The sequence below is a fragment of the Chelonus insularis genome, unplaced genomic scaffold (assembly GCF_013357705.1).
Source record: "Chelonus insularis isolate UGA/USDA-ARS -01 unplaced genomic scaffold, ASM1335770v1 contig_93_pilon, whole genome shotgun sequence".
Classification (NCBI taxonomy): Eukaryota; Metazoa; Arthropoda; class Insecta; order Hymenoptera; family Braconidae; genus Chelonus; species Chelonus insularis.
In genome coordinates this window covers 401,105-428,139 of record NW_023276782.1, presented here as the reverse complement: position 1 = coordinate 428,139, position 27,035 = coordinate 401,105, and the positions used below count along the sequence as shown (strand labels likewise).

Here is a 27,035-nt window from a genome sequence, read left to right as displayed (position 1 = left end):
ACTGTGACAGGCGGCTTCAAAGACTTGTTTACGGCAAGAGAAGAATAGAATAGTCTGGAGAGTTCTAGCCCATCTCTGCAATCACAGCCAAACCTAATTGTAGATTTTGTGCGCTATTTTTTCATCCATTATATATTTTGTTAATTTCCTTATTTGTGCATTAAAAGGTTTGTATTCTATTATTCGATCACATATGATCAATCAATAGGTTGATGTATACTTACGTCGAATGTTGCTGTATCTAGAAAGTATCTATTTAAAAAATAGTAGAAATTAAGTATCCCTTTTAAGAATTATCCGACAGTTTTTGATGATTTTAAAAATTATTCTGTACAAGTTTGAACAGAATCGAGGGTTTACAAGCTGAGGAATAGAACCTCCAGTCCCACGAATCAACCTTTCTTTAAATTAATTGTTCAACTAAGTAGGAAAGATTAATTTTTTACCTTTCCGTATAATAAAATTTCGTTCCCCAAAGGTTCCCCGACATTTTCCTCGTGGGACTAGAGGGAAGGTTTGGGGAACAGAATTTTTTTTTTTCGTTGCTACAGCATAACATAGTTTTCTGCGAATAACTCGGGATCTATGAGGCCTACATAGAAAATAAGCATATCAGTGAATTTGTGAGAATGAGACCTTTTGATTGCAATAGTTAAAATTATAATATAAATAATAATTGATGCTAAAATTAAAGCAAGTTCCCGTTTTACCCCATTTTAGTAGTGAAATAATTAATTTTTTATATGTTTGACCTGATTCCGCATTTCTACGCATCAAGACGAAGAGAATGAGTGGTCGATCATCAAAATCGGACAACTTTGATTTTTCGACCCTAAAAAATGGCAAGTGGTACCCCTTTCCATTTTTTTGGCCAAAAAATAAAAGTACTCCGATTTTCAAGTTTGACCACTCATTCTCTTTGTCTTGATGCGTAGAAATGCGGAATCGGGGCACCGCCCGGGAAAACTCACTTTAACACCCTTAAAAGGGGGTAAAACTGGATACACATTAAAACTCATCATCCCCTTCACTTTAAACCCCTATAACTCGTAAACGGACGGTCCAATAACCGTTTTTAGGGACGTTTTGAAAAGATAAAAATCTAAACTAAACAGACATATCCATGAAAAATGTTTAAAAAATTTCTTTCACCCTTAAAATCGCTAAAATATAAAAAAAAATCACATTTTTTTAGGACTTTGCCAACTATTTTGGCAATTTTGAGGGTGAAATAAATTTTTTAAACGTTTTTAATGGATATGAATCTTTAGCTTAAATTCTGAAGTTTCTAAATATCTCCTTAAAATCATTATTAAATGATTTGTATGAGAGTTATAGTGGTCCAAAGTCGAAGTAAGGGTAAAAAAATCATCTACTTTCGACTTTGGACCTTCATAACTTGTGAAAAAATCATCAGACCATAATTTTCGAGGAGTGTGGAGAAACTTTAGAATTTAAGCTAAAGATTCATATCCATTAAAAACGTTTAAAAAATTTATTTCACCCTCAAAATTGCCAAAATAGTTGGCAAAGTCCTAAAAAAATGTGATTTTTTTTTATATTTTAGCGATTTTAAGGGTGAAAGAAATTTTTTAAACATTTTTCATGGATATGTCTGTTTAGTTTAGATTTTTATCTTTTCAAAACGTCCCTAAAAACGGTTATTGGACCGTCTGTTCATGAGTTATAAGGGTTCAAAGTCAAGGGGATGATGATTCGTAATTTGTATCCAGTTTTACACCCTGTTTGAGGGTGTTAAAGTGAGTTTTCCCGGGCGGTGCCCCGATTCCGCATTTCTACGCATCAAGACGAAGATAATGAGTGGTCAAACTTGAAAATCGGAGTACTTTTATTTTTTGGCCAAAAAAATGGAAAGGGGTACCACTTGCCATTTTTTAGGGTCGAAAAATCAAAGTTGTCCGATTTTGATGATCGACCACTCATTCTCTTCGTCTTGATGCGTAGAAATGCGGAATCAGGTCAAACATATAAAAAATTAATTATTCCACTCCTAAAATGGGGTAAAACGGGAACTTGCTTTAATTTTAGCCTTAATTATTATTTATATTATAATTTTAACTATTGTAATCAAAAGATCTCATTCTCACGAATTCACTGATATGCTTATTTTCTATGTAGGCCTCATAGATCCCGAGTTATTCGCAGAAAACTATGTTATGCTGTAGCAACGAAAAAAAAAATTCTGTTCCCCAAACCTTCCCTCTAGTCCCACGAGGAAAATGTCGGGGAACCTTTGGGGAACGAAATTTTATTATACGGGTAATTAATCAGTAAATTATTTCATATTTTCCATAGAATTGATGGAGTAAGAACTGCTCGAACAAGTTGAATAAATTTGTATTATTAATATGAAAGCCTCCTTAACAGATAAGATGTGATCATAACTTTATTCAAATACATAGTACAATGATTAATAAATTTATTGAATCTTTCAATTTTTTAATAATTCTTTTTGTTTCGATCATCAGCCCAATGATGTCATAACATAATAAATCCATAAGAGTGATTGATGTCGCCATCGTAAAAAGATTATATATTTTTAAGTCTACTGAAAAAGAAGCTATCGGAATTCTAGGATCTTCTGAGAACCGGGAGTTTAACGTGAATTGAATCCATCTATCAAGTGTAGCCGACTTGATTGGTGCTTTAGGTGGGTTTGTAACTTGAGCTTGGAACAAGATAGCCTGATTGAATGCTTCATGATATATGAATTACAAAAAAATGAAAAGCAAAAAATGTAAATTGATTTTTTTCATTTCTTCTATCAATAAAATATGATGAAAATGAAGTGAAAAATGTGAAATAAATTCTTTCTTCTTTTAATCCGATACAAAATCTTATTCACCAAATAAAACTCCTCAATAAATATCCTTTCTAATTTATTGAATAACTTTACCTTTTTAAAAAATTTTTTTCTCTCAAAAAAAAGTAATTGTATTAAATTTAATTTTTTTTTTCTTTAAATAATTGCAAACTTTCAATTGTTTACATTTATTCCACTCCCATTCAATTTCCATTTTTTTCGTCAACCGGATCATTTCCCAATTTAATCTCAATTAATAATTTTTCTATTTGCAAATGACTCAACATAAATATTCATCTCGCCTATTAGTATTTTATCAAGAGAATTTTTCCAAAAATGTCAAGTACTTTACAGGATTTTGTACCTCTGATGGAGTCAAGTTACCGATGTAATACGTCTTCTCTCATTATTCCTTTGTGCCTCAGGAGAATATTCAACTCCATAGGGTTCACTTAACGTGTAGCGTCACATACGTCATTGTCCAACGGACGTTCTGTGGTGGTAATTGTCATTTGATCCCGTTAACCCTCTATATAGCCGTCGACGAGACTCCACCACCTCTCATCCTCCTCGAGGCATCCATCATTTACAGACAATTGCTTCAACTTGCCTTGCACGATACGCTATAACGGTAAACTCAAGTGAGATACCCTTTGAAGGGCATCCAAGTGATAGATAATTTCCACCATCGTGTCGGAAATACGATACTACTATATGATTAAGTTCTCCCCAAATGATTTCTACTCAGCCTGAAGAAAGCCAACTCCAATAACAATTGTTAACGATTCATCAACAAGCTAATTTGATGAGAATAGTTTGCATTTAACTCTTCCATAGAACACTTTGTTACTTTGTTCAATATCATTAACCAGTTGTACAATTAACTTTAAGTTTAAAAAAATAAAAGAGACTTCAAATTAATCCTTGGTTATTCTTTCAGGATAAATAAGCAATATTTTTTACAATACTTAAAGAGTCGAGATAAAATGACAAGATATGGACAAGCAAGATGCTTTGACTTCATACTTGGGTCTGCTTCATAACCAGGTCGTCATCATTAGAAACGTGTGGGTTGTATTACAAAAACCGTGTGCGGATCGATTAAACAAATGGGCTTGACCTCATATGAACCTCATCTCTATCATTAGAGCGATTATCGTTAATCTACATTTTTCCACGGTAAATAATGCAGTAGTCACATTCAATATTTCATGAAGAATGTTCTCCTGTGAATCGAAAGATAAGCTTCAATCCATATCTAGCAGACTTTGACGGAATCGATGGAAACAAATTTTGTTGATAAACAAAAATATATGAACAAAAATCGTTGTTAAATCATTCTACTTTAGGATTTAATATTAATCTTAAAGAAGGCATTGTTATTTAAAAAAAAACTCTTTTAATACAAGCTTTTTTTTACGATGGCTTAATATTTATTTCTCGTTAGTCAAATATAAAATTCACCTGCACCAAATAAAATTGAATAAAGTTTTTTCTCAGTAAAGCCGTATTTTTCATTTTCTTTTTAAAATAATTAAATAAATTGTTCCAAGTCTGAAATTTTTATAACCACCATAAAGTTCTGATTTAAGGATCAATGAAATCCTGGATATTTTATGAAATTTTAATCTAGCTTTTTATATGATAATAAAATAATTTTTTAATAATGCTTTTTTATTCCACCAAAATTTATTGAAGATGACAATATTAAAGAATCTTAATCTGTTCTTCCTTTTAATTACTCTTTCTCTATAGACAAACTATTAAAAATAATTAATATTTTTTATTGATGACTAGTTGATATCATTATTTTACTATCTTCTCTGATGTTTAATATCTAGAATATGATAGGAGATAAATAAATAAAAACACTAGGTATTTATTTCACTGCAAAACATTACGTGATACTGCTAAACTAAAAGCATATCAGATATCAGGACCCTTTAATCAACAAAGTTCAGTTATATGCCAATAAATCCACATTTTATTTGGTATTAAAATTGAGACTGGTGTGATTAGTGTCAAAAAAAACATTATCGTAAGAGGGAGAATAAGAATATATATTTCGAAGAAAAGATCAATTCCCTTTCGAGTTAGTGAATCATATATCTTAATATAACGACAAACACCAGTGAGCAAAAGTTGAAGAGTGACGGCAAAAGATCCCAATATTCTCCACTTTACCTTCATTTTGCCAGCCACCCGCATGGACGACCTCATTTTATTGCGCATAAAGTACAGAAAGCTGACAAACATACATGACATCCTACTTCAGAATAGAAAGCGGGTTTATGCCGGCGGGTATACTGTGAGCTTCGTTCGTTCTGATTTTGCACAAGTTGGAGAAACGCTAACAGTTAGATGATATAGAGTATATGTATTCATCATACAACATCTTACTGTGCTACTTGTTATCTTTGGTGTAGGACTAGAAGCTTACTTACAACAGGTGATCTTCTATTTTTGAAGAGTTCTTCTTCAACGTTACCTAGTCTTTTGTAATATTGTCAAAACTTTACGCTCAAAAACTACTGGAATCCACTTGAAAGTGTTGCATCATCAAAAGGAACACGTTCTTACCTAGAGAGGAGAAAGATGTTATCAAAAAGAGAGGGAAAATTTTTATTTTTTTTCTTAAGTTTGTTCGTTAGAGTTTCTTAAAAAGCTCAAGATTGTTTGGCATTCCCATATTGGTAGTCGAAATCTCTTTTTTTCAATTAATTTATAGAAATATGATCTTTCAGATTGATTAAAAAAAAAGGGTTGTTCACTGCAAGTCTGCCAATGCCCAGCTACTTTAATAATGTATAAATATTCCTTGCTTTTTTTTGTAAGCAAAAATTAGAACTTCATTTAAAGCTCTTCATTGAAATACTGAACTCTAGATAACGTGTAAGAACAAAAAGAAGTTTTTTTTAACTGATAAAAGTTATTTTACTGAATTAAATAACAAGTTCTAATATCAGTTCTACTTACGACAAGTAAATAAAAATTTTTAAAGCCTAATTTGAAGTAAAAATGTTTTTGTTTTTCAAGTACAAAGAGATGATCAAAATTTTGAATTAATAAAAATATTAATTAATATTTTTTAAAGTTAATTTATTAAAAATTTATAATTTTATTGTTGAAATTCTACTTCTCGTTGAATTTTTTTACAGTTTTGGTCAGTTGTATTAAATAAAAAATTATCTCATTTTATAACATTAAAAAATTCCAACTTTTGAAAATTTGTATTATTTTTTTATACCTCTTATAAATTCATGAAAAGGCATCCAGTAGACTACTTGAAATAGTTCAAAATACCAAGAGCACAATGAATCTGCAAATTTTCTCATAAGAATACTCATCGTTATTGATTCAATAAGTGCTTGAAGTCGTTGCTATTTAGAGCAAAGCAAATTTTTTATCCTACTCGCAAACTTTATTAAATTATTGGTGTGTAAAATTTATTGAGGTCTCGTATCCATAAACGTTTCTTTCTAACAACTTGTACGAAACTTAACAAAAAATATTGATCTTTGAGTTTAATTAATTATTTCATAATTCCGGAGTAATTTTATATAAAAAAAAAGTAATTAAAACATTGAGCAATATTATAAATGAAATATCCATTTTATTATTGTCTATTTCTTGAGTCGAGATGAATTTTAATAAATTACGATGTCATCTTGTGATTCTTTAGACTTCCTTCAAGAAGATTAACATCAATGTGAATTAGATGATGAGTTACAAAATAAATGAAAAAAAAATAATCTAATTAGTTTGAAATGAAAGAAATATTCCATCTATATTAAATCCAATAGAATTGGAAACAGTAATAAGCATGTGAATAAATGACATCTAGAAGTGCTATTCATGAAGAATTTTTGTGTATTGGGAACTCAATGTTATCAGTTACTGGACTTGAAACAAGGAGCCAAGGTTGGGAAGTGGAAACTAATTTACAAACCGTCAGTTCTAAATATTTAAATGCAGCAGCTACAATATACGAATAAACCTTTTCAAAAAATAATTTAATAAATCGTGGCTGAAGGTCTTGAAGTGATGGCCCTTGCATACCCTAGGTTGCAGCCATAGCATCTATGATAATAATTAAATAAAACTTTTTCCCCAATTTAATGTAACATTGTCATGAAATTCTTATTATTACACCAATCTAAAACTGCTGATGCAGTATATTTTCCTATTCATGATATCACCAATTGCATCGCAATTTCAGATACATAAAATTTATTCGTTCTCCATGAGAACATTAGTTTTGCGACAATTGGATGTATCATGAAAGAACATAATTCGTTGTCTCGTGACATTACAAATGGCTTCTCAGGTCTCTCTAAACAAGCTGGGTGGGGTTGTGTCATCGATAAATCAAGGCTTTGTTTCTGTTTGCGTCGAAGGCGAGACTGGACACATCTTGAAGCACCACAGTCTGCTCTCTTCAGCCATGGGGAAATGGCTATCTCATTCGTCCTAGTCTTTCATAAATCAAGTGCAACGTACCGACTGAATTATGTCTTTTGTGGTGCAAACCTGCTGTACGAACGCATCAACATTCTTTCAGATAATAGTCGCCACTTTCCACATGTTTTGTGTCAACGTTACACTATTTTTCATGATATTACACTTGACAATGAGCAAACACCTTAGAAAAATCCAATTCAATAGGAAAATCGTTGGTTCTGAGTTTGGATCTGAATGTAATTGGAATTGAAAAAAGTTTAAATTTACTAGTGGAGGAAAAAAATATCCAGATAACATTGAGGTCACTGGTGAACTATTGACGAAAGCACATGCGCGATAAGAATAAAAACATAAACGTGTAGAGAACTATATATACTTGGTAAGTCATAAAACAAAAGTGTAAAAATACGTTTAAAGATAGTGCTGTAAACGAAGGTAGCCTTTCCGAAATATTTCAACATTGAATGAAAGAGAAGGGTGTAGAAAGCTCTTGGCAGCAAAGAGAATGACGATGGAAGTAGAAGAGAACGTGGTTTTGCTCGAATGCATCGATACTCACAGCCTAGCCCAGTAATTTCAGCTTGGTGGATTTATAGGAGGTATAGCCATCGCTACATCTACACTCCAATGGTTTTATTGCATGTCAACCTAATTCTAGCAAATTCTTGAGCAGATGTGTGAATAGTTGAACGAAATATACTACTCAAATGACTGTTTATAAATATCGGAATTTTTACTGAAATATTTTTATCTGATTCGTGATGAATCATGTAATGTAGGTGAAGAAGAGTGGATATGAAGGAGGTTCTTTTTTTTTAAAGTATGGATGAACCTATCAAATTTTTTTCAACGTTTGCAAACAATATAGCTCATGATTAATACTTTTTTCCAGTGATAGAGCATAAAATATGACCTTGATTACAGGGCTTGATTTTAATAGTCATGTTTAGGGCAAAGTACCTTCATAATTTTATACCCTTCTCATGTAACATAGTAAATATTTAATTACACATCATCTAGAATGAAATCAGACTCACCAAAAATGTTCTAATCTACATTACATCAAAATGATTAATTATCAATTTCCGAACCAATACATAAAAAAAGATGTGGTAATATAATTATTAATTAGTGAGATTAATTCTCCATGAAGTACAGAATGTTTAATTGCATATTGAAGACAGAAAATCAGTTTGATTGACTTTAATTAATCATTCAAATACTTCAAACACTTACTACTAAAAATCTACTTAAAGAAATTAATCAAATTATCATCATTAACGAATTAACCAACTTGAGAAGCATCTCCAGTTTGAAAAAAAAATAAATTTTTCTAGCATTGTGACAAATTTCATAATTTTAAATAAAATATTAGAGTAAAAATTGTTGTCCAGGAAGATAAAAAATAGTATTCATCAGAAAAAAAGCATTTTTTTAAAACGATAATGCATTTCTGAAAAATGAGCACCACCCAGAAACGTCAGTCTGGTTCACATAGTCCATGATAAGTATTCCAAGTGATAACGAATACACACAATCGTAATGAGAAATTACTGTAATCAACGTTAATGTATTCAATTAAGATATTGCCATTAAGGAATCAGTTTCCGTTGCAATAAATGATTGATGTACGCAAGCTTAATAGATTGGTCTGTTCGTCTACTGATGTCTCATTGTATAGAATATGGTAAACCGCAATCTCCCGTCTCTGTCACCTTCAAACACCTCAATTCGAATACCTATCCAATTATCGTAGACATGGTAGACTGTCTATACCGGGAATAGCAGCGGTCAGCAATTTAATTATCTATCGGAGCAGAAAAAGGGAAATTCACTACTGTTATTAATCAGTTTTTTTCACGTAAAAAGCAATTAGATACTTCAACAAGTTTGATGACGAAGGTATATTCTTTCCACTTGGATGCAAAAGCGTTACGCAATAATTTTGTAATTAGCGGATTAAACTCTAGCTACAGTTGGTGCCTTTGACGTAACCGCATGTAAACCGGAGAGAAATATTCAAGATCTCCCGGGTACTTGATGTAGATTTTGTGTAAACTATCTGACAATAAATGAAGACGATCGATAAGTAATTCTTATTTAAAATAGATATAATTGTATTCTCATCAAATATTGGATTAAAAAAATTAAATAAAAATGAACTTTTGAATTCATATTGAATAAACTGATGTAAAAGAAATCTTGTATACTTTTAATCACCATTGAAACTTTCACCACGAATTCAATTTTTTTTTTTTTTTTTGTAATAAAATTGTTCTTTTCACTCTTGCCAGATGTTCTTTTGTGTTCTCAAATAAATGCATAATTATTTTTCTAAAATATAAAAAGTGTTATTGATTATTATAATAATATTTTTTGAAGGAAAAATAATGTTTGCTTTTTTTATTTTAATTAAAAGGAATAAAAAAAGAAAAATAATGGAGAAAGTAAGTAATCATTCGTCACCTCAACAAGCTTGATTAGTGATGTACTTAAACGGTATATCGTTATCACTTTACAATCGTGTCGTACATACATAGATTTTCATGTAGGTGTTTCTACACTTTGGTGAGCTGGTGGATTTCGTGGCTTTCCATTCGACAGCACTCGAATAACACTGTATCTACCGTATCCCTTTCCTTTACGCTCTTCCATCAAGCTCTCACCATGCATACCTGTATGATGCTCTGCAGTCTGAGAAGCTCTCATCCAGTACAGCTGTGTGCACATCTATACATCATCAACTTGCCCACTAATATGGACAATATTAATGGATCGTGTTCTTCAAATTTTTCATTAATTAAATTATTCCAGCACAATTTGTATCAGATCACCATGCAAAAACATGGTTTTTAGTAAAGAGAGAATTGATGTGACATCTATTGCGAATTAGCAACTAATTAATGTTTCCCAGAAGAGCAAATGTGCTTCATGCCTAACCTACGATGTCGAGAGATTTCAATCGATAATGCAATGAGCATTCCTTCCATTTGATTTGAGATTATTCGATATACCGAACGATCTATTTCCGAATGAGTTAAGCAGTCCAATAGATTGGAAACTGTTTGTTATCACTCTCTTGATCTATTCAGTAGCAATTCTCTCGCGTTTCTTCCAGCTGCCTTGACCAACGAGTGCTCAAACAATCGTATCATTCGTTGGTCTAATGGATTCGAGGTCACTCGTACATTTCGTAGACTTATAAATTGTTTTCTCTCATCTTCCGTTTTTCGATTTCTGTCTTCACTTCAATTGCTTCATTTCTGTCAATTTCACCAGACTTCTCTATTTCTGTCTTATTTACTTTTGTTATTGTCTCTTGACATATAGTTAAGTACTTTCCGACCACTTAAATTCGCTAGCTCGGTTGAGTCTGATATTTCTTTTCAACGTTCCAGCTATATCAATCTAACATGTCTCACTCACACTTAGATTTAGATGCTATAAAAATTCACACCACTTCTGGTATACCTGAGTCTGAATTATTACTCTAGTACACCTTGAAGCTTAACCCCGAATATTCTATATCGTTTATCTTGCATGTCGTTTTATCTTTCACTGACAATTGCATTAATACTTCTAAGGAGAATGTAAATTCTCCGAGACTTAATGTCTTTAACCAACTTTAAACATTTTAGTGATATAACTTTTTTATCATTACCCTACTTGATCACATTTAAATAAATTTTATGTCAAGAACTTATATTATCATCAAGTTTTAAATGACTTCATGAATATTAACTATTCTAGACTAAATGCTTGTTTAAAAATTACGTGGACATTTTTGTTGACACAGAATACACAGGAGAAGCTCGTTTTTTCAATATTTACATCCAGTTGTTCACTTTACTGTTTGTTTCAGGATTTTAATAACATATGCTCTCATTGTAGTAAGTATTTACTTTGAGTAATTATTAATATTGTAAAATTACATTTAACTGTTTATATCTGCACTTCTTGTTTATTGTAAAATGTTTTGTAATTTATTGCCGACAAAAAATTCTTTTCTACACACTGAGAGATTCAAGAAATTTATTTGTTGAAATATTAAAATTTTTTTTACAATTTCTGGGGAAAAAAAACTCAAATGATAATCGATAAAGCCGTTGTTGAGATAAAATTGTGTCGATAAATTTTTTCAACACGGAAAAACTTTGACAATATCGTGAAAAAAGTTTCGCCGATTTTTATCATTCAAAGGTCAATTGAGGAATCCAGAGATTTTTTTTGTTGATAAAACTTTTTAATAAAACATTGTATTAGTATGTGATGAGTACAGAAATAAAAATTAAAATTGTTGTCAGTAGAATAGTAAGGAGAGTTCTAGTCGACATTTACAATACCAGCTGAACAGAATTATAGGCTTTGTGTGAAATTAACAAAGCATCTGCCGATTAACAAGATTAAAAATTCTACCCGTATCAGAACATTTCATTCCCCGACATTCCCCTCGTGGGACGAGAGGGAATGTTTGGGGAACAAACATTTTTTTTCGTTGCTGCAGCATAAGATAGTTTTCTGCGAATAACTCGGGATCTATGAGGCCTACATAGAAAATAAGCATATCAGTGAATTTGTGAGAATGAGACCTTTTGATTGCAATAGTTAAAATTATAATATAAATAATAATTGATGCTAAAATTAAAGCAAGTTCCCGTTTTACCCCATTTTAGGAATGAAATAATTAATTTTTTATATGTTTGACCTGATTCCGCATTTCTACGCATCAAGACGAAGAGAATGAGTGGTCGATCATCAAAATCGGACAACTTTGATTTTTCGACCCTAAAAAATGGCAAGTGGTACCCCTTTCCATTTTTTTTGGCCAAAAAATAAAAGTACTCCGATTTTCAAGTTTGACTACTCATTATCTTCGTCTTGATGCGAAGAAATGCGGAATCGGGGCACCGCCCGGGAAAACTCACTTTAACACCCTTAAAAGGGGGTAAAACTGGATACACATTAAAACTCATCATCCCCTTCACTTTAAACCCCTATAACTCGTAAACGGACGGTCCAATCACCGTTTTTAGGGACGTTTTGAAAAGCTAAAAATCTGAGCTAAACATACATATCTCTGAAAATTGTTTAAAAAATTTCTTTCACCCTTAAAATCGCTAAAATATAAAAAAAAATCACATTTTTATGGGACTTTGCCAACTATTTTGGCCAATTTAAGGGTGAAATAAATTTTTCAAACGTTTTTTATGGATATGTATCTGTAGCTTACATTTTGAAGTTTCTCTACACTCCTCAAAAATTATGGTCTGATGATTTTTCCACAAGTTATGAAGGTCCAAAGTCGAAAGTAGATGATTTTTTTACCCTTACTTCGACTTTGGACCACTATAACTCTCATACAAATCATTTAATAATGATTTTAAGGAGATATTTAGAAACTTCAGAATGTAAGCTACAGATACATATCCATAAAAAACGTTTGAAAAATTTATTTCACCCTTAAATTGGCCAAAATAGTTGGCAAAGTCCCATAAAAATGTGATTTTTTTTTATATTTTAGCGATTTTAAGGGTGAAAGAAATTTTTTAAACAATTTTCAGAGATATGTATGTTTAGCTCAGATTTTTAGCTTTTCAAAACGTCCCTAAAAACGGTGATTGGACCGTCCGTTTACGAGTTATAGGGGTTTAAAGTGAAGGGGATGATGAGTTTTAATGTGTATCCAGTTTTACCCCCTTTTAAGGGTGTTAAAGTGAGTTTTCCCGGGCGGTGCCCCGATTCCGCATTTCTTCGCATCAAGACGAAGATAATGAGTAGTCAAACTTGAAAATCGGAGTACTTTTATTTTTTGGCCAAAAAAAATGGAAAGGGGTACCACTTGCCATTTTTTAGGGTCGAAAAATCAAAGTTGTCCGATTTTGATGATCGACCACTCATTCTCTTCGTCTTGATGCGTAGAAATGCGGAATCAGGTCAAACATATAAAAAATTAATTATTTCATTCCTAAAATGGGGTAAAACGGGAACTTGCTTTAATTTTAGCATCAATTATTATTTATATTATAATTTTAACTATTGCAATCAAAAGGTCTCATTCTCACAAATTCACTGATATGCTTATTTTCTATGTAGGCCTCATAGATCCCGAGTTATTCGCAGAAAACTATGTTATGCTGCAGCAACGAAAAAAAATGTTTGTTCCCCAAACATTCCCTCTCGTCCCACGAGGGGAATGTCGGGGAGCCTTTAGGGAACAAAATTTTTTTTTATACGGGTACATGAAGCGTAGTCAGATAAAATTTTCCATCAAAACACCTGTCATTGAATTTTCGTTTATCAAAAAGTGTATTTATTTCATCATATTTGAATCAATTGATAATTCAGATGAATAAAAAAGCCTAATTTCCATCAAAGAAGCTGAAACAGAACCATAATATCATCAAAGCCTAAAGATTTAAGTTAAAAAATATGCATCAATTATGTTCAATGAATGTAACAAAATATTTTACTCTACAAGTAATTCAACCGAATCAACTTTCTGTCAATAACATTAATCAATTCATGATTAAATCAAGATAGATTAATGACTTATGAAAATAAAAATAACTTATTTAAACAAAAATAAACCATTTGACATATCTGCAGCATTGAATTCTGCATTTTTTATAAAAGCTCTCCAGTAATAATATTTATTTTTCAACCTTTAACCACGAAATATTAACTCATCTATTCATTGGCGTTTTAATCTTTCGTTAACGTCAATTAAAAAAAATTCTTTCCCGTCATCAATGGCTCCCAATGTTCAAGTTGAACGTTTTGAAAAGTCAGCTTTTAATTGACATGAAGCTTTTTTTTTTTTTATTGATACAACGATGAAAGATAAAAATACTTTTCAGTTCTTTATTTAATTACGTTTTATATATGCATCCTGATAGGAATAAATGAATGAACAAACAGTTGATAAATTATCATTAGTTTTTTTTACTAATGTATGTATACTCGTGCACCAGACTGTTATCATTTATAAGTGATCTTGAGTATACTCTAGAAGCTAAAATTAAAGAACTCCCTGTAACCATTAATTTATTTGCAAGTAATTAAGTCTAGTGGCAAGGGACTGACGTCACACGCATAAACCGTATACTTATCTACTGGCTATTCGATCTAACGTGCCAGCATTATCAATCCAGCAACCATATCGTGGCTTGCCAGCCCTACCTACTGCCCATCAGCCTAATCTACTTGCTTAACCTATGCATATCCATATGACGACAAACATTGCCATTGTGTCTATCTATCCGACTACACACCAATGTACTCCTGGCAATAACATTCAAAATCATTCCGCTTTCGGAAGTCATTTTAACCCAGATCCAATCGCTCGTTCGCTGTATTGTTTTGATTCACTTTATATTCGATGAGTTAAATACTCAAATAAATTTGTAATTACACTGAAAATAATACCGATCAAATCGTAGTTTTTTAACTGATGTTATACTGGAAATGTAGGTCAGTACGTTTTAACAAATTTGTTTATTTTCAATATAAATTGATTGTTTGATATTTTATGAATCAAATGATGTCACTTTATCCTAAATTGATTTAAAAATTGTTTTTTTTTTTTTTTAAATGAATTTATGTATTCAATTTTTCACTTATCGATTGTATTTCCGTGACAAATTCACATCCAAAAGCACACAGTAGTAAAAATTGAACATATTTTTTACCTACAAAAAATTCTACAAATAAAAAGTATAACTTGACTCCAAAAAAATCTCTTGAAAAAAATAAAAATGCATTGCTTTATGTTGGTGATAGAAACATTTTAAAGTTTCATTTTGATAAATCGTCCATGGATCAAAAGTTTGACTAGAAAAAAAAAAAACGAGAAAACATTACAATAGCCAATCAACGAAAATTTTGGAAGCTGAGATAAAACAAATAAAAATTTGTAAAAAAAAAAATCAAATAACTTTAGTGACTGTTGTGTCGAAAGTCTCATTAAGCAACTGGAATGTGGAACAATTGGAGAGACTGCAAACTGTTGGTAATCAATAGATTAGGTACACATAAACTAACACATACAGTTGGTAGTTCGTTTGTTTCAACGAATAGAACGAGTAATGGTGTTATGACGATTACCTCCTACCACATCAGGATAACGATTTGTATATACTAGAGTGTGTCTAGTTGTTTTAAACTCAACAAGGTCCAATTCTCTTATCCTTTTATGTTCTAATACTGAATATACTCACTGGAAAAGGCCAAACATTTGATTGTTAGAATGAATGTACATACTTTAATATCACTTCACACTCATTCATCAACAAACGTGATGTATTTTTACGGTATCTTTCATTCGTACTATAATCATAAACCTTCCAATCGATTTTTTTACTCCAAAGGAAATTAGTTGTCATGGTAGTTGACCCTATTCATTAAACTGCAAGCTTGTTATTCTTTTGTGTGCTAAATCCTATCAAAATAAATGAAATATTTTTTGAAATCCAATTTGACTTTCAAATGAATCTCCATCAATTTGATGTAATTACACAGATGATGATTATAAGTTGAAGATTTTCTTTAGGATTAGTGCCATCACTTGGTGTGTTGGCTATGCAAAACAATGGGTGGTTATATTTATTCTAAAATAAAGTATCTATCAATCTAAATTTATCAGATTCTAATAGTCTGTAAAGAAGTTATCTTGATATATTGGGTGAAGAGTATTTTTCCAAGTCAAAATGTCTGCGTGGGTAATAATATCCAAAGCCCAAATGTCTAGCTGAAATGGAAACGCTGTTGATAGTTGGATGAAACGTGCTAGGGGGAAAAGCTGTTTGTAGGTAATTGGCACACAGGGAGCACCTAATGAAGATGTTTGTCAATACTGACATGTTAGTATGTGTAACATAGTTGTGCCTTACCCTTAATGCTCTATGTCTCCACCCCAATCTTGCGCTCTGCTTCTGCTTCCGTGTGGATATCTAATGGGTAAACCCATTGCCTATATATTTGCCAGTATATCTCCATTGCGTTGGACTAAGATCTTTGGTTATTCAATGAACCTCACTACAGACAGCCCAGCAGAGCTTCATTAAGGATAATATCCCCTAGTATAACTAAATCATCTTCTACATGAGGTATTTGGCTTTTGACAGAGGATATATTTTTTGGTGATGTTCCAGGAATAGTCAATATTGGTAGCAGCAGCTGGAGAACTTGTGGAATATATTAACGATATTGTTGATACAATCACATTAGTAAAATGTTGACAATTGATTTCCACGCACATGCATGACTTGATGATAAGTTTGTATAGTTGAGTTCAGTTTGTTTTTGGGTATTAAGGTAAATGTATTTAAAACCAGACGTGAATCTATCACGTGAATGGTGATAGAAAAATCAATTAATAGTGAAATAATTCCATCACAGAAATTGATTTGTTGATTTATGGATTGTTTGACTTTTTATTCATTCACTTATAATTCAAAAGAAAATATCAGAACTGAAAGAAATGGAGGCATGATTTTTTTTTCGATAATTTCATTTTTTTTGTTCATGAACCGCATGTCAAGTGCACAAATCGATTGTGATTCTCAGTATTTATTTCTGTAGTTGATTGTTTGCACAGTAGAATACCTCAAAATGAAGCTAAATTGAAGATAGATACTTTGTTGGGAAGTTGATAAATATCATCTAATCTTAATTATTTTGTAAAGAGAAAATAAATGGTTAAAAAAATAGAAGTAATGTAGCGGAAGACGAAAGAATAAGTTTTCTTAGGACTTGGTATATATTGCCTTCGATAAAGCCACAGATTCAGTTTGTTGCTTGGCGCATAGATATATTCTTGTGTACGGCAGCTATCATCAATTTTAAAGTTACGCAAGTAAAGTTTATTTGAGTTGCAGGGGTGGGTGAATAGTTGGGGGACAAAAACGAAGCACTATACTGAATTGTAGGCGGGTAGAGGACGGCTATTGTGAAGTTGTTGAACCCCAGCTCTCGAGGTGGGTTAGGATGTTGCATCACGACGTGCCTAGAGTTGAATCCAAGGAAATAGAGCCGAGAAAAGCAGAAGGTAGGGATGAAACGCCGGCTAGAGGAAATGTTCGGGATAGGGTTATGTCTCATGCATAGTTGGCTGCACTGAGGATATACCTACAGACCATTGGAATGAAAGTTCTCTGGAGCTATTAAGCTGTCTGAGCTTTAGGGTTTTAACGAAAAGTATGCTGGGAAATGGTCAGTTACGTCTAGACTGTAGTCTTTTTCTCTTCAACCAGTCAAACTAATTTGCTCCTAATTTTCTTTTGAACTGGTGATTGATTTTCTGGACTTTATCATTGTTTTTCTGGACCAACTTTTAAGCAATGATAAAGTTACGTCCAAGTTTTACAGCATTGACATTTCACTACGTTTTTATAAATATTTTATGTGATTTTGGAATAGAAAAAAAAAATAGAAACAAGTATTTGTCAAAATTTTTTCAAGAGGTTCTGTATGTTGAAAATGTTATTTCGAGGATCACTAGAGATCAAAAAGTTAACAGGAGCTGGAGTGGAAATTATAGCTTTGATAAATTTGTTTAGATATCATATTGCAATTTAAACCCCAACAAACTGATCTGAAAAGTAGATTTCATATGTATACCATTCTTGACCTTTTTCTTATATTTATTCATTTTTTTCTTTGGTCTCTGAAAAACATTTCTCAAGAGATCAGAAATAATTCCAGGTGAAAAAAACCTGCTAGCATCATACTTTTTTTTTTATCACAACAAATCTCCTCTATTATTCACATTCCATTTGTCAAAAAAATTTTTATCTCAGAATTTTTTATAAGAAATCAATTATCAATGCAGTTAATTGAACTTAATGGAGATGTAAAGTATTGATAGGGTGATCGTTATTAAATGCAACCACGAATATTATTCCACAGGATTACGATTAATTCACATGAGCTTACTGCAGCAGACGGATTATGATTTTACGTTATATGATACACTGTATTGCAGCATCAGGTTTATTTCTATGAAATTCAAATCTGATATTTGTTTACATAAATAAATTTATTTTTTTACAAATATTGTAACAATTTTTTCAATGGTTACACTCGTTGAATAATATGTCCAGTTAGTCTTACAGGCTTTGGATACATTCCAGTTCAATTTAAAAACAAATCCTACACTACAGCTAAATTGCTTGTATCGAAAATTGGAAAGAAAAATTCATTTGAAATCGATGGGATTTTACATTTTAATTAATTCACTAAATATAAATATTAATTCATGTTAGAAAATAAATAAAAGATACTTTTCAGATGTATTAGTAAGGGATTTAAAGAATGCTATTGATGTTTTACAAGATTCTCAACGATGCAAATATCTGTTATTGAATAGAAGATATTCGAACATACGTTTTCTCTTTAATCTTTTATTATTTGAACGAACTAATATATTATTCATGTACAGAATAATGCATTAAGTAAAAGCATTGCATTTTAGAGAAGAATTATTGATATAAATGAAATTTATTAAATAATGATAAAACTTTTCATTGTTATAAATATTCAATGCATGATATAATCTTTACATTGATTCATCTATCAAATATTCGAAAATTTTTTTTTGATGAGAAAATGATATTAACGAAATATTTAAAATCGTCAATTAAATGTCAATATTGAATTAATTACTTGGGAATATATGATTCTATTCAAAAATGAACTGTAAAAGTTTTTTTCAATTTTCAACTGGTAAAAAATAGTAGATCAATTAGCAATCAGATGGAAGAAGACCAAGATTTGTGTTTCATTGATTGAAAAGCAGGAGTTTCTGAAGTTAGTTTTACCAATTTATCATTTATTTCAATTCATCTGTAAATGAGAAAATATCGATCAAAAAAAATGGCCACAATTTAGTTTAGAATTAATTCTTATCAAAGGAACTCGAGCGAAATGTTTGTTTTTTTTTTTTAATAAGTTTCCTAGCACGCTTCTTTAGTCAAACATCATGCGTACAAGTTATATTTGGGTTAATTAACTAAGTTTTCGAGTAATTATCGTAAACTCCAATCGCTTTAACTTGATCTCAAACTAAAATTATAATCAATATTTATAAGAAGAAAAGCATAATTTATTTACTACGTGCTTTTCAGTATTTTCTATAAAACAAAGTCTTGCTTTACGGATCAATCAAAGTCTTCTCCACACTCTATAAAACCTTTTACATTTTCTCGAGCTCACCGAGTGCAATCATTTTTCCAGCTTCTCTCCAACTATCAAGTCTTTCATCATTGTTTATGTCTTAAAATCGATGGATCCATCGATTTTTATATGGCAGTGACTGTCTGTAAATAGGAAAACGTTGCTCTTATCTTTTGTCAACTTCACTGTTTTTCATCATCATTTTGTTGACTCTAAATTTTGACAAATATTTTTCCTCATTTTGTTATAAAAGGAGAACAAAAAATACTGATAGAATAGAGTTTTTCTAGGATTTTTATTTATAAATCCCAGATCGTTTCATGATAAGCATTGCTATATTCATTTATGATTTCTCGTTACAATTTCTCACATTGTGCTTTAAGAAGTGACAGCTTGTTAGAGAGAATCCCTGGAGACGATACGAAACCAGACTGACAACACAGTGTACGATTATTCAGACGTAGGGTCATCCAATTTGTATCAGCAGAATGAAGAAGACGAGAAAATACCTCTCTAGAGAGTGTCGACAAGCAGTATTCTATGGTATTTTTTCTCAGACGACATGACGGCCCATTAATGTTAACACTTTCATGAACGTCAAACCAAACCTACAAATATCTTTCAAGGGAACTCTTTTCCTTATCTTTTATAGAATTGTTCCCGAGTATACGATTAAATTGGACTCGACTCTTGACTTCTGAACGTTATCCAATCGTCAAAGACTAGTTTGCGATTGTTGGCATGTTCAAGTTCCAATTTTACTAGTCGGTCACTTAGATGGGCTTCGCTTCCTTACTTGAATTCTCAGAACGTTTAGAAGTTTACAGAAGTGATCTGAATAGAAATTTCAATAACTACCATGTAAAATGCATTTCATGGTATTGATATGTTTTTATTGCAATTACTCTTATTATTCATTATATTTTATTGCTTTTCATCATCATTGCATCCCATCAATTTTTTGAGCTATTTTAAAATGTCTACACATAGATATTTTCTTAGAAAAAAAAAGTTAACTTTTAAAACTCTACAGTGATTAAGTAATTGTAATTTTAATTTTTTAATCATGACAAAGTGTTCATCGTTTTGTAAAAAATAATAAAGAGAATTTTTTTATTCTTCATCAGCTTGCATCAACTAAAATATTTAAAGAGCCTTTTTAGAACATTTCTCAAAAGAAATTTAAACTTTGAAAATAATTTCCTCGTTTAAAAAATACGACAAAATTCTGCTTTTTCAAATAAATTGTTGATTATATTATACTTTAAATCCTTCATGAATAATATTTCCACAGATTTATGAACAACTTTTGAAACTTTTGCATCATCTAATTCTAGTTTAAGACTTAAATATTTTTTCTGCTGAAATTACACTGTTTCAAGTACATCGATTTTTATTGTTTATCAGGATTATTAATTTTTATGAAATAAAAAGAGCAATCAATATGTCATGACACTGATAATGATATTATGTTTGAAAAGTGAACAAAATTTTCTTTTTTTATTATTTCCATTTTTCATTTATCTACCGTACCTGATAGATGTTTACCCACATGAGAATATTTGCACCAAGTTCATACGTGTAGAACGTGATAATAGATGTGAGTATATACTCATAAGAATTGGTATACCAAGCAGATCTAATATAATAGAGAAAATATTTTTATCCAACATTAATGCGCTTGCACACTTTATATGATTCAATTGAACTGCTTGAGGATATTTGATTAAAAGATTGTTTTTTTTTAATACAAATAATAAATTTTATTATCAAATCTTTAAATCATTGCAATTGATTCTTTTTTTAGTATGACATTCATTTTTTTCCATTATTATAAAATAAAAATTTAATAATTTAAGTACCCACATAGGAATCTTATGTATTCATAAGATCTCTGGGAAATAAATAAAATTTATCAAAAATATATCCTAGTTATAAATAATATATATTCGGTATATTATAGCTTCTGAACTTTTTCATTGCTGTTAAAATTATTTTCCAATATTTTTATTGATAAAATTAATGACAAAAAAATATTTTTTTTTTCGAATTTTTAATGTTTTTTTTTTTTTCATTTAAAGAATATTTATGGATATAAATAATATATATCCTGTCAATATTCCAAATATATTTATTTTTATTACTGGGATATATTCCGGATTTGTGAAAACCAGCATTAACTATAATATCCCTGATATATCCTGGATATATTTTTTTGGATTTGATACATTCTGGATCCATAAAATTTCCGTACCGAATAACTTAAATAAATGTACACAAAAATAATAAAATGCTTACATAAAAAATTATTAAACTAATTTATCCTAAATAGTTAATTATTGATTAAAATATAATTACCAGTAAATAAAAAATAATTGAACATGAAAAAAAAATGATTTTTTCTTACCTACAAATTGCTTCGTTAAATGTTAATTAATCTTCGCTATTTTTTTATCAGTATAAAATTTTTACAACAATTAAATCGCAAATAAATTGAAATTAATCGCACGTGTAATATAGCGCACGAGATTTGAGCATAGTAGGCCACTTTAAACGCTATAAATTCCATAAGATAGATGCTAATCCCTCCTTCTTTTATTTTTGGGGCGTTGACTATTACACTCCAGTGGTTTTCGTACTTTCTCGGTGCTTTTCGGATTCTCGTACTTGACCTATATTCGTATTTAGGTCAATGACTCATCAGCTGTGCCGTCTGTCATCACTTTTCATTACACAAGTGTGTGTTGGCTATATGTGGAGGGGATAACGCTTTCGCTTTTTAAAGTGGAGTAAACAAATAACTCAAGTTGCTTCATTGTAATCCGATTTTCTTGGAATCCTCAGACTCAGCGTATATTTCCATTCATCTATTCATTGACCTATTTTGTTCTTTTTAATCATTCCTTTTCCAACGATAGCGAGGATTTTTTTTACAATTCAACTGAATTGTTTTAGCAATGTGTTTATTTGTTTTTTATTTAGAAAAAAAAAACAATTGTTTCTCGTTTGATAAAAAATTCAATCTATCTTTTGTGATAATTATTTGTAAATATGAAAAAAAAATGTCTGTGAAAAATTTATAGACAAATGCATTTTTATATCGACAGTTTTTATTTTCCTGAAATAGAAAAAAAGTCATTTTTGAAACTGCAAATCTAAAATCAATCGCAGGTGTGTAAAATGCCATGAACGAACTATGGTGGTTGTTTAAACACATAAAAACGTGACAAAATTCACATAGCATCGACTGTTATTGATATTGTCGTGTAACCCACATTGAATGAATGAATTTCATACATGCGTAAACCATCTTTGGATTGCACTGTACAAGTTTTGTATTTGCTAAAAATCTTTCAACTATTGAGATACAGAATATTCATCGTTATTCATATATTTTTTAAACCTGATATTTGTCAGCCAATTGAAAAAAAAAAAATTTTCAACCTCTTTTAAAACCTTTTTCTATAGTATTGCACATTTTTCATCCGAATAAAAAATGGTGTATCTACACACTATCGAGATTGCTCGAATTTAATTAATAAATTCACATGGATCACTCAAAATCTACAATATTTATTTCCACCACTTCGGTAGAATGGAAATGTGTTGTAACAGTGTATCACTGGATGTAGCATATAAACGTGTTGAATAGTCGAGTGCATCTGATCATCAGAGAAATTCAATTGAGTCTGCATGTTGCACAAAATTGATAATATATATATATATAAAATATTTACATATCACATTATCATGTGAGTGTGTAATTAACATCAGTTCATCTAAGTAAATTAATTGTTCGCCAAAAATGATCCATAGTTATTTACAAATATTTTTCTCTTCAAATCAATCTACTCTCCTTTAATTACATATTTATTTTTATCAAAAAATATCAATTCTTTAACATTTGCAATTTAATTATTCAATTGCAAAAATATACTTATTTTAATTCAACTTGATTCAGAAAATTTGTTGTAAATAATTCATTTGTTGTCTAGTATTCTAAGGAGTCTCGGTAGAATAAGGAAATATCTTTTGAATTCATTTCAAATCTTATTTACATTCTCTTTTGAAATTTTCAACAAAACCTTATTTATAAATTCCCAAACACTCAACAATGCACCTAAATCTCAGTGTTCCAATTTATTTATAAATTGAATTAATATTTTTTACAATTACTAACTAGCATGTTATGCAATGAGGTAACCAAACAAGTTTACAAGTTTACCAGAGTACTGATAAAATCTTTGAGCAAAGAATTAAGTAGTTTATAAAAGAAATAAAGTCGTTGGAAACTTAACTAGTTAAAAGAATAGTATATCAATAATTACTCAGCATTATTAATTAATTTTCATTATCTTTTGTGTTTCAGGACAATTGCTGATTTGTCCTCATCTAATATTGATAGGTAAGTACTAAATATTTAATAACAATTCAAAACTACCTTTCAACTTTTCTCTTACTACCTTATTACTACTCTCCAACTACTCCATTACTACCAAAGAGCTACCCATTACATAAATGAGTACCTATCAGGCGAGGTGTCTTAAAAATTAATTGGACCATGTTCAAGTCTCCAGATTAAGACCAGATTTAAATTGCTACCTAGGATCATGGTAGAGCTAAGATGATTGATTGCATGTCATCAGTCAACTATGAAAGTGATGAATACTTGACATAAATTTATTAATAAAAAATAAAGTGATTGCAGACAATGTTAAATAATAAATTGAACTTCTTGTTCGCATTGAACATTGTTGCACGAACACAATACCCGTACACTTTTGTTACCAGCAAGTCAGAATTCCAATTGTATTCCCTTCACGAAACTAATCCAGTTAATGCTGAGCAAACGGTCGTTTCTTCTCACCTACAACACCAAGCAAAGTCATAAGTTGGTACGAAGAGAATGCCTGAATCGCAATTAACTAAATAATTGACATTAATTCAACTTAGAAGAAAATGTACTCTAATTTTATTGAATCCGTGATCTAGCTTTTAATAAAAATATACTATTTTTCTCTGATACAATATAATTCCGAAACGAGACTAATTGTATTGATTAACTCTGTTAATATTGTACTGTTATAAACAATTAATCCCCTTTGGTATTCTAAGCACCAGCAATCTCATCCCCCAACTACTGGTTGAGTTATTCTCTCAATCGTCTTTCGTACCTTCACAACGCCCGAAGGTATGCAGCGGCTTACAGTCTACTGTTTATCTTTAGCCGTGAGCTTTTGTGTTTGAACAGCCCTTCCGTTCTTCTTGCCCAGGCCCCAGTCATGCTTTCTAACACGATATTCTAGCAGCATAGTCTAGTCGACCATTGAGTCTATGCAGGTTTTCAAGCCCAAAAGAGAGAGAATTTAACTTTCTGTGTATTCAGTTTCTTTATGTACTGACTTTGTAAATTGTTTACTGCCGATTTTATTGTTTAATCACTGATTTAGTACCAACCTTTTTCTTGCTATTAATACATCAACTTCCTCCATTACACGACATTGAGTCCGAATTATTTTTCAATACCAAATTATTTCCTTGATTGTTTTAAAATTTTTCTAACTCATTTTGAATATTTATAAACGTCTCTACTAATTATTAATAATTTTTTATTTATTTATTAATATTCATAATTATTTTTCAAAGCTAATTAAGATGGAGATGATATTGTTACAGTAATGACAATTTTTCTCGAGTAAATTCACATTAATAATAATTAGATAAACATTAATTATTTTTATATAAAACATTCCTTCTCCTGTTATGTTTTCCTTGTCTTTGTTTTTGTATACGGGAGAAAAGAATGAGGGGGACCTCCAGGCAAGATGAGGTATTCAAGAAATATCCCATCATTACATATTCAGAACCGTATTAAAAAATTTTTATTAGCTATTTTGCAAAGAGAAAAAAAAGATACAATCTTTTTATTAAAGATAAAACGTTATAGAGGCTGAAGAATTGAAAAGAATTGAATTTATTTGTTAACTAATTGACTCTAAAAAAAATAATAAGATATGTATTGTCTATTTAATATATCCAATTAATTGACATGAATAAATTCAGAGTAATAACTATGTATTTTGAAACATGAAATGTCATTAAACACATAATAATCTTCAAATCAAAGTTTTATCGTTGTTAAAAACTCCATTTGTATTTTTTATAAAACCGATGACCTATTTTTTTGTTGAAACCCGAACTTCTTATTCTACATTCTAAAGTTCTGAGAATTTTAAAGACTTGGAAGTTCATGAAAGGATTATCTTAACTTCAGTTCAAACAGATTTAAATTATAAAGTTGAGTTGGTTAATTTTAATGTTAGTGCATTTAAATCAAATATTTTTGTATTCGAACTCTTTTAATTTAACTGGTAATCATTATACCCACTAACTGATGAATTTCGAACCAACATTTAGAGACAAAATTTGTAATATCATCCTACGTTAACTTTAAGTTTTTAATGAATACAGATAATCGGTTTTTAATGACAATAATGAGAATCTGGATACGTCATTAGCGAGTTTTGTAGTTAATTTATATCTACAATTTTTGGTTAAATTCCCTGGCTTTTTCTTTTTTTTTTGGTCGTCCAACAATAATTACGTTGACGAACTCTTTAGATCTTTAATCCGATTTGCGTTTAAACTTCACAGAAAAATTTTATTAACAATTAAATTTTTATAAAAAGTCTTTTTCCTAAAATTTTTTATTTTTTTTATCAATATCTAGTAATTTATTGATTTTTTTTTATAAAATAACAATAATAATTTTATAACAATAATTTAATTAATTTTTTTTGTTTACAATGTTTTCTGATACACACAACTTATAAAATATTTGTAAAATTAATTACCATTTTCTAAATTTTCGTAGAATTTTTTTTTCAAGTTTTAAATAAAATTAAAAGTTCAACGGTTTTCTCTTCTCTGATCATGTCTACTGCCCCTCAAAACATCTATAACCTTAGAATACAATGAAAATAATAAACAATTAAATAAATAAAAAACTGTTCTTTCAACATTTGCAGGAAAAATCAGATGTGCTTGTTAATTTTACATAAATAAATATGAGGAAAACAACACGTAAATAATGAACGACTCGTAAAATAAAAAAAAAAAATAAATCTAGAGTTTGGAGAACAACAAAAACAAAATAAAACATAAATGAATAGAATAAATGCAAAAGATTGAACGAAATACATTGGAAGCAAAATGAAAAGTCGAGAGTTTCCCTCATGTGTGCGTGGTATTTGCGAGCTGGTTTTTGCAATTAGCGATATCGGCCATGCCACCTGACACGCGCTTAGTGAACGTCGCACACATCGAAAGCAAACGACGCGATCGCAACTGTGGTGCTTTGCACCACCACCCCATGTGCTGATCTACCGTTGAATTTCTGGCGCGTGGCCAAATTTCTCTACGATATATCGATGCCTCGAGGGGGACTGATGGGTGGCGAGCATTATCGAACAATTTATATCGATGTTTTGGGAAATTTGTAAAAGCAACTTGACTATCCTGCTAACCAGGATGTGAGCTGGACATTCACTAAAAGTATCGCCCGCTAATTTCCAATGTA

At 30.5% G+C, this 27,035-nt stretch overlaps 1 protein-coding gene across 2 annotated transcripts in view; it reads left to right on the top strand.

Moving 5' to 3' along the window:
- Ten-a (tenascin accessory) overlaps window positions 1-27,035 on the top strand; it is a 297,917-nt gene that overhangs the window by 37,988 nt on the left and 232,894 nt on the right. For both annotated transcript variants that reach the window (XM_035092066.1, XM_035092067.1), the window contains exon 2: window positions 23,826-23,861. In XM_035092066.1, the coding sequence (XP_034947957.1) occupies window positions 23,826-23,861 (36 nt within the window). The remainder of the gene's footprint in view (window positions 1-23,825; window positions 23,862-27,035) is intronic.